The sequence below is a fragment of the Electrophorus electricus genome, chromosome 8 (assembly GCF_041902795.1).
Source record: "Electrophorus electricus isolate QZ-2024a chromosome 8, ASM4190279v1, whole genome shotgun sequence".
Classification (NCBI taxonomy): domain Eukaryota; kingdom Metazoa; phylum Chordata; class Actinopteri; order Gymnotiformes; family Gymnotidae; genus Electrophorus; species Electrophorus electricus.
Window position 1 is genome coordinate 32,205,673 of NC_137504.1, and position 9,622 is coordinate 32,215,294.

At 43.4% G+C, this 9,622-nt stretch overlaps 1 protein-coding gene across 1 annotated transcript; it reads right to left on the reverse strand.

Moving 5' to 3' along the window:
• Window positions 1-525: 525 nt before the first annotated feature.
• nfkbib (nuclear factor of kappa light polypeptide gene enhancer in B-cells inhibitor, beta) lies at window positions 526-7,173 on the reverse strand. The gene is made up of 6 exons (XM_027028617.3): window positions 6,274-7,173; window positions 5,876-5,993; window positions 3,387-3,591; window positions 3,080-3,168; window positions 2,342-2,608; window positions 526-2,250 (listed from the first exon to the last, which is right to left on the reverse strand). Exons 1-6 carry the CDS (start codon window positions 6,786-6,788, stop codon window positions 2,206-2,208), a joined length of 1,239 nt encoding a protein of 412 aa, XP_026884418.2. The 5' UTR covers window positions 6,789-7,173; the 3' UTR covers window positions 526-2,205.
• Between the last annotated feature and the right edge of the window lie 2,449 nt (window positions 7,174-9,622).

Below are 9,622 nucleotides of genomic sequence, written 5' to 3' on the forward strand. Positions count from 1 at the left end.
AATTGTGTATATAATAAAATAATGACTGCATAAAATATAAAAAGTTAAACAGAAAACAATTTTAACTATAGTTGCAAACAACATAAATGTATGAGAATATGGTCAAAAATACCAAAGCCAAAACATATAATACTCTTTTTAATGCACCTGCTTGAATAGTAGCAGCAATAAATAAATACAAAATGTAAACATAGAACACTTTCACAACAAAATAACATGAAATGCTAATATCAACTTAATATGAAAGACTGGAGGGTTTTCGGTCATGATATGATATATGGTTGGTTATCTCGCACCTCCCTGCCTGCTCAGGTTTGAGACGGGGAACCACTGGGCTGTTCCTAGTGCCTGCTGCCTCATTGAAACTGCAGTCACACCTGCCTGGAGGTTTACAAAACCTCAGGCTCCACTTGCCGTTCCTTAAATTTTAAATGATGCAGCGTCTGCGAAGCGAAGGTAATGGGACTCGCCTATGCTCCGTGCATGTGTGCGTGTGTGAGACAGGCAGAAAGAACTTGAAACATGTTTAGTTTGTCAGGTAAGTGACTGTTTATTGTCCATGTGAAGCCCTAAACAGCACAGACTCTCTAACAATCACCCATTCCTAGAAAAAAAAGGAGAAAAACATAACAATAGAAATCAAGAGCAGAAGCCCACACAGCAGAGGTCAAAGGTCTCTCAGCACTCCCCATCACACACACAAGTACTCCATCAGTTACACTAAACCCAACCAAAAATCATTTTAAAAAGTCACCTGAAAACAGTATGGACCGGCACACCAGCCGCAACCTTTTACACTTCCCATTCCGCTCACATGCATAATCTCTCTTCTGCCATTCTCCAAGACTGCCCTTCCCTCTCTTTCAGCTAAGGGGTGCTGCTGAGCAGTGTCATGGGGGAACGGCCTTCCCTGCTGAACACCGAGCAGCTACCCCCGTCCCCACGCTCACACGAGCTGTTTTATGAGAGCGGATCAGTACTGATACTGCATCTTTTGCCAACGTGGTTAAATAAATTACAGGTCAGATCTACACATCACCCAAAAATGGTAGTGTTGCTAATGTTAGAAGGAAGCTAGCACAGGGGCAGCTACATTTAATGCTAGAATATACAATTTGCACTGTTAGCTTTTTCTGAGAGATTAGGCTCCTTTAAAGATGTTGGAAGTGGACTCAAGTTGCCAAGAGATGAGTTATAAGACAGTTCTCAGAGTAGTGGGCCGCTCCTATCTCCAGTAACAGGTCCACCAATCTAGGAGCATGAAACTAGCACTGTTCCATATGCCATGTGACCAAGCACACATGTGATTGGCAAATTAGGAATCAGAGGGAGTAGAGGAACTAATCAGAACAACAAAGCCAATGAGATCCTTCACAAATTCTCCGTCCTTTTCTCCATGGTTCCATAAACCCAATTTTATCCATAATACCCAGGCACCCCAGAAATAAAAAAGTACAATTACAATCAAAATTGCACTACACTGACGCGGTCACTACAGAGACTGTGCCATCACACTACAATCTATTTCCCGCTGGCACGGCTACCGGTATCTCACAGAATTTAGTTGACATGTTACTGTACTACATCATTGCCTCACCATACAGCTCTGCTTTCAAAAACATGGCGTCAATCTGAGACTCATTAGTTAATGAATTCAGCGATGTGTCAGCAGGGAAGAGTTACTACACCGTGCAGTGCAGAGGATCCCCAGGAACCCCACTGAACAGCAGGAGAGGGTGACCATAAGACGCCTTTTCCAATGCCTGCAATGTTTTCAGGAACTTGGGTCACCTTGAGTACCACCACCAGAAAGTTCAGGATGTAGGATCTCTGTTTCTAAGGTTAAGCAAGCTTCCTGGACAACTACGGAAGAGATCAAAAGCACGGAGCTGACAGCGCTGTTGGGCAAGGTGGGGACTACCAGGAGGGGTACAGGGTTAAATCGCATAGTACAGTCCCAAGAGTTAAACCAAAACAACCTGTCCTCAGGCTCGGACAAGCACTAGAGTCAGCAGAACACCATCTGACACTAGGGTTATACCCACACAAACAGCAAACAGGAAATCCAACAACAAAAGTTCCAACACCGCAGCAAAATCAAACCGTACCTGTAATTATACACATTCACACACACATACAAACACACACTCTTCCTCTGACACCAGTCATAAGTGTCTGGTGGCCCGGTTAAATCCATTTCGACAGTTACATCACACGCTGTCCATTGATGATGACATCATCAAATTCATCCTGTGTCAAAGAAGAACAATAAGCAATCATGAGCTTCTTTAGTGTGTGTGTGTGCATACGTACGCGCACATGCATGCCCTATTGACCTCACCTCTTCACTCTCTAGCTCCTCCTCCTCCTCCTCATCACCATCGTCATCATCATCCTCATCTTCATCCTCCTGTGCAGTGGAGGCACCAGCAGCTCGGAGCAGTGTCTGCAGCTCTTTGTTGGGCCTGTAGAGGGCGCAGCCAAGTGGTGTGTGGCCGGCGTAAGTGCGCTGGTCTACGATGGCTCCTGCCCGGAGCAGCAGCTCCACCACAGCGCAGCTCTGAGCCTCCACGGCCCAGTGCAGCGGACTACGCCCAGAACCCTGATCCTACGGATAGAACGTTTGTTTAACTACATGCTTCACTGGTGCCAGTGCTTAGCTATTACAATTTCTCAGATGACTGAAGTTTGCTTTTGGTAGTTTCACTGTGGAATGGTCACATGACCTTGGCTGCACATATTGCCTGTAAAGAACAAAAGCCAGTGAACACAGTAAACACCACCCCTCTGGTACACTGGTTCACTGGAAGAAACTCAATTACTAATATCTGGAATTCATTCCCCTTCTCAAAAAAGAAGAGTTGATTCAATTGAACTCAACTGAATCTGTCAGTTCAGGAGACAATACTGGCAGCAGAGCAAGGCTACTGCTTTAGTTCCACAACCAGTTCCAGGACATTTGCTGCACATTTCACTCAGCTCGGACCAGCTACTCATGCATGCACCAAGCAGATAGTGTGGGCCGCATCCCAAACCACACCACTGCTCAGACAGACCGGGACGCAAGAGTGCCTCTTACTCTCTGGTTGATGTCTGCACCCGCCTCGAGCAACATGCTGATGATGTCACATCTCCCTCTCTGAACAGCCAAGTGGAGGGCGCTCACTCCTAGGGAGGGAGAGAGAGAGAGAGAGAATGTAATGAAATATAAATGTTTGGACATATTACCAGTGAGATTTTGGAGACCTTTTGGAGATATTACTAGTATAATGTACAAGTAATGAAAAGTGATGATTATCTATGTGCAGAAACATATAGGTATCCACGCAGTGTCGAGTTACTGGTGTGCATTTTGTCTGCGTACATACGTACGTGTGTGTGTTTACCTGCATAGTTGGTGATGGTCAGGTGTTGCGGAGGGGTGCGGGGGCAGGACGTGAGCTCTCTCACGCAGTCCATACGCAGTTCTCGCACTGCCAGGTGCAGAGGGGTGTGGCCTCCTCTCTCCTGGAGCTCCACCCCAGCACCTGCCCTCAGCAGGGCAGCCACAAACGCACTGCGACCCACTATCACAGCAAGATGCAGGGCCGTCTGTGTGTGCGAGAGAGAGAGAGAGAGAGAGAGAGAGAGAGAGAGAGAGAGAGAGAGAGAGAGAGAGAGAGAGAGAGAGAGAAAGAATTAAAGCAGTAATTTTATAATTTTCTGTAAACAAACATTTCTTACACTTGTAATGATGGACAAAGACAGAGGAACATGAAACATTAAAAATCAGAAATTGGAAGTTTTACTGAAGTTTACACACACAATTCGGATGCAAGTTGACGAGGTTACAACACTGCGTCTGAAGGTAACTATATCTCACCAAACAATACAACAGTAAAACTATGGCATCAAATGTCAACTCATAACATTCACATCTCAAGTTCCTTGTCTGTTCCCAACTCAGCCAAACTTCAAAACCGAACTTTTCTGTTAGTGTAAGCTGTCTTAGGAAAGTTTCCCTCTTCTTGTAGTCTTTTTCCAACTGAACAGGGCTCCGTAATCTGCCACATCAACTTGTTTAATGATGACATTCATTTCTATTGCACTTTCTTATATACTGGGGACGTAGCAATCTATTCTGCAATCAGCCCAATCCCGATGGAGTTAGCAAACACTTGCCTTGCTGTTTTCTAACGCTGCTATCTGATGACGTTTTCTAATGCTAATGTAAAGTGAGATGTGATTAGTTCAGCTGTACTAATTTACATACAAGCTGTAATGCAATTACTTGACAATAAAAATAGTGGGAACCGCACAGAGACAGAAAACCTTGAAGTCAACATAGCACAGATGAAACAGTAGTCCTGTGAAACAGAACCACATAATTTAACATTACAGCCAGTAAAAATTATGAAAAACTATTTTCCAAAAATTATTAAATGATGGAGTAATTTAATATGTTGAATTTCTTTATATATTCACAAAGAATAATGACACTTTCCGATAGAAGAGGTTTCAAGGAAACTGGAATAATCCTTCTTGAGAAAATATACAGTCACAGTATACCTTCAATCTGTGACACTTATTATGTAGCACCAAATAATGTGACCCTACTACCTATTAGACATGTGGCTGTATACGGCAATACGCTACAGCACATTAACGACAGAACAGGTGATTGGAGACGAGTCTCCATGTGTGCGAAGCAGCAAACTTAGCCAACATGAGCAATATGATGGCACAATTCTGATAACCAATTGAAGGAATTTAGGGCACTTAAGGTAAGATAGCAATCCCATCTGAACAGCAGGACAGTGGTTTAAGAGATTTTTATTATCATTCATTAGGTTATAGGCCACTGTGTGTTATTAAGCTGTATGCATACTGTAGCTAACATTACTGTTCATTGTCCTGTGGCCTATTTAAAAATATAGTTAACTGTACTGAAACTACTAGCAAGAACCATTAGAATTTCTTTAAAACTATACTGATAAACAATACTGGTAGTCTATAATCTTACAGATGTGAGTAAGATCAGTTTGTGTCTTTCACACTCGATATGCTCGCCTTCATGCTTGGCCAGAAAAAAAAAGAAAAAAAAAAAAAAAAAAGAAGCACAACAACAATAAATATATGAACAGTTTCACTGTAGTCTTGTGAAACTAGGAAATATAACTAGGAGTATATAAATATAATATCCAGCAACTATCAAGTTACCTTTAGTCAAATGTAAAGTTTAAAGGAATACTACATATCGTCTTAATCATTTACTGCCAGACAGATGGACATTCAAGTAACTGAAAAGCCTGGATTTTGGAAAACTAATGAAAACTGCTGTGGCAATATAAACACAGATGTGTTGTACAAAAAGAAGCAATCCAATTAGTTTTTCTTAAGCATACTTGGATTCTTTGGTTGGTTTGTTTTTTTGTTTTTTTTTACCATATTGTGATAATATCAGAAACTGTGACGAAAGGCAAGGCCATTATTGTGATAATACATGTTTGCATCAGCACATGTCTACTAACTATATTAAATACTACACAAACAAAATTTGGTTGCAAGAAAGCAAAAACTAGTAGAAATTCTTTACTTGGCTAATTTGTTTGTTTGTTGATTTATTTTGTTTATTGATTTATGTTTGTTAACTTGATTACTGTAAAACACTCAGCAACAAATATTTACATGAATACATGCTGCAAATTATCCTTGAGGTTTCTTAGATGTTCAGTACAAATTTCAACCAAATTCAGTGAAAAACAGGCAAATGGTGAAGTTTAGAACACACATAGTAAGAATTACAAAGAAGATTAAATTTAGCTCAGAGGAGCAAACTTCCTGTTGTTTGCTTGTGTGTGTGAGAGTGTGTGTATACACATGTTGCCCAGCTCACCTGTCCCAGATCATTCTGGATGTCCAGGTAAGGCGTCCATGCAGGGTCAAGGGTCACAGCATCCAGCAGGTACTGTGCAAAATCCCACTGCTCATGGATCAGTGCCAACTGCAGCGCCCTGCCCGCACAGCCCACGGTCAAAAGGTCAGCAGAGACAAAACAAACCGCAAGGCAGTGTAAGAATACGAGCACAGCATTTGAAAAGCTGTTGGTTTGCTTTATTGGCTTGTATTAATCGAGAAATGTAAAAACAAAACAAAAAAAACAAACAAACAAGAAGAAAACAAGCTTGCTGGCCCCAGCCTTACATTTGTACACAGTGATAAAGCTGTGTACTTATATACTATTGTAATAGTATATAGTACTGTGGTTTCCATTACATTTCACTAGCCACTTACGTGTCACCGTCCTCCGATACAAAGTTGAGAGCGTTGAGGAGTTCCTCTCTCCGCAGCCGATCGTCCTCCAGCACGGCTGCTTTCTCGGTCGCAGTCTGACTGCTGTCCTCGGTATCCGTGTCCACCGGGCCGCTCAACAACATGGTTCCGATCCCGTCCGACAGAGACCCTACGGTCTCCTCGGTGATGGAGTCCCCGATCGCGGAGTCCAGCCTTTCGCCGCCGCAGACTAAGCCACAGTCTGTAGTCCGGCTGTCGGGTGCATTCAGCGGGGGGCTGCCAACCACCGACCGCACACAAGTCCATGTCTGCTCGGTTGTGTTTTGAGCGGAATAGGGGACGTCGATTCCGAGAGCGACTCCGCTCAAGGAGTCCAGTCCGCTGTCGCACCAGTCCTCGACGAGCATTTCTGAGGGTACCTGTTTGTCTAACCCATAGCTCGGTCCAGATCGTACACTCTGGTTTCGGGAATCACTCTGGTAGTCTTGCGTCAACTGTCGATGCACCCACTCCATTTATAAACTGAGAACGTCTCGCTTCTTTTCACGATCAGGTAAACTTGCTTATATGTCGAAATGCCGCTCGAGTATTGAGTCCTGGGCGAACAAGCTAACATCCAGCCAAGCCAAGCCAAGCCAAGCTCAGGACAGCGTTGGCGCTTCGGGAGCTTTTCCTCGGATACGGTCCGTCACAGCAACGCCAGGCCCTGGCGCATTAGTCTCCGAGCGCCTCCATGTCCGGACCATTTTAAAACCAAAAACGTCCTCACCGTGCGAGAGGACGGTCTACGTTCCCTCTCCCTTCCAGAAAAGGCCGCCTGGCCGGAGGCGGAGGTGATTTCCTGGGGAATTCCCAAAGCCACGGCCGTAACCTGATCCAATTTGCCACAAACGCCGCGCATGCGTGCTCTGTACCACCCCAGGCCGGTTTGTTTGGGGGTTTCATTACACTAGTAGATATAACTAACTAGATGTTCTCTAAATCGACAGGGTGCGATAATAGGTATGTTCAGATCCCATAATCCCAAAAGAAGTGGAATCAAAGATGTTGTTTTTTTGTTTTTTGTACTCCTAATTTAAACACGGTAATGCACGGAGCGTGCTGTCATTTTTCCCGGGTATGGGAGGGTGAAATGGGGCGCAACGGTACCAGTTTGCGATAACATGTCTGCTCTTGCATAAAGGCGCAAGAACTCCAGGAAATAAATTTAAAAATGACAGGCAGTGACAGGCATAATTGCAGGTTAATTTCCGTGGACAGTATTTTTCACCACGTATGATAAGTCACGGTTATTTCATCCCTGATGGAGCGTATTGATATGTTGCTGTCAGTATCCTACAGCTGCACAATTTCACACCTATGGAGCAAATGGCGTGATTTTGTATAATATGAATAGAGTAGAATTTTGTTCTAATTTGTTCTGTTTTTGTTGGTGCCCAGTATTTGTTTATATAAAATATGCGACTAGCTCATGCATAATTTGTAAAACTGTAATCGTACATGTTCTTTTTTGAGAACCTGCAGAATTTTCATGCTATTGTTGTTTATACCTTTGAGGCAAATTTGAAAACACAGTTATGATTCAGTCCACCAGATGGCAGCACAGGAACATTTACGGAAATCTCAAAGCAAATAGTCCTTCCGTCAGTCCTGGATGATGTCATATTCCTGAGGTTCAGCGCTTCTTTGGGGGGGGGGGAGATGTTTTCATCCTAATGTTGTTGACGCATTGCAATACTCTCGCAAATTATCCATGAAATAATGGCTTCAGCAGATCTGGCCAGCGGAGGGTGTGCTAATCAGACCTCCTGGATTTGCGACAGCTGGAAGTAGAATGCTGAGTGTTGTGTCAGTGAGGCATGAGCCTGAGAGAGAGAGAGAGAGAGAGAGAGAATGAAAATGAAAATGAATAAGGGATTTCTGGGCCTGTGTGAGAGACAGATTGACAATTAACCTACAGAACCTGCACTGGTGTAAACAAACTGGCATGGAGGGTTGATGGTAGAGAGGTGAAGACAAGTTTTTTTTTTCTCTCTCTCTCTCTCTCTCTCTCTCTCTCTCTCTCTCTCTCTCGTATGTCTCTCCTTGTCTCCCTCTCTCTGCATTGCAGTTCCTCAGTAAGTTAGTACTTACACACTCTCACCTCCCCCACACTCTCCATCCAGAGACACAGAGAGAGAGAGAGAGAGAGAGAGAGAGAGAGAGAGAGAGAGAGAGAGAGAGAGAGAGAGAGAGAGAGAGAGAGAGAGAGAGATAGAAAGAGAGTTCGCTTTGTACCAGCTCTTTGACTATTGTTTGGGGATACAGGCCATTTAAAGTGTGTGTGTGTGGGGGGGGGGGGGGGGGGGGGGGGGGATATGCTAAGATTAAATTCACACATTTGTTATAGCTATATTTGAATTTTTCTCCAATGGACATCAGACTGTGATTTGATTTTGTGTACGTATTTTTGTAGTGTATTGTGTTATTGTGTTTAGATACACTGTTTTAAGTTATTATATTTAAATGTGTTTTATTGTGTTCTGTGGTGTAGTATGGGGTTACAAAATATTGTGTTATTGTATGCATTGTGTTGCACTTCATTTGTGTAGAATCTGTTTTGGCTAATTAGGAAATAGGAATGCCCTCAATTTGTGCACCCTCACAGGGGTGATGTTTATACATATTTGTGCACCCTCACAGGGGTGATGTTTATACATATTTCTACATATATTCATAAAGAAAGAAAGAAAGAAAGAGTGAGAGAGAATGAGAGAGAGAAAAAATGAATGGCACATTGTATAAGCAGATATTTTCAGGGTGTATGTGTGTGTTTGTGAAATAGGGAAATGACGTGTGTGGTGGGGGGGAGAGAGAGAGAGAAAGGGAGAACCCTTCTGCTGTGCTCTGGATGAAGATTTGGACAGAAAGAAACAGAAGGAGAGAAGGAGGAGTAAGCAGAGATGGGGTAAATTCCAGCAGCTGAGTTCTGCTCACACTGCACTTTTCTCTGGTCATTCCTCAAGAGTTCCTTACACACACACACACACACACACACACACACACATACACACACACACACACACACAGAGAGAGAGAGAGAGAGAGAGAGAGAGAGAGAGAGAGAGAGAGAGAGAGAGAGAGAGAGCTTATCTTCCTCTTGCTGCAAAGTATCATGTCCTAGTGTACCCTTCTCAGTGGAGAGCAGAGTTGTGGTGCAGTGCAGGTCTACCAATCAGACACACACACACACACACACACACACACATTCTCACATATTCTCAAATATTAACATTTTCAGCTCTGTGTGGATCACATACACCACTAGGAGGTCCTGCCTACTCTTTGGATCCTGTTTGTTATGAGTCAC

What these genes read in the sequence shown, in the direction of transcription:
- nfkbib (XM_027028617.3), bottom strand. Translation starts at nt 6,788, where the DNA reads ATGGAGTGGGTGCATCGACAGTTGACGCAAGACTACCAGAGTGATTCC. An exon ending in GTATCGGAGGACGGTGACAC is followed by an intron (nt 5,994 to 6,273) that starts GTAAGTGGCTAG and finishes CTGTGCGGGCAG; the next exon opens with GGCGCTGCAGTTGGCACTGA. An exon ending in GTGCAGACATCAACCAGAGA is followed by an intron (nt 2,609 to 3,079) that starts GTAAGAGGCACT and finishes TTCTATCCGTAG; the next exon opens with GATCAGGGTTCTGGGCGTAG.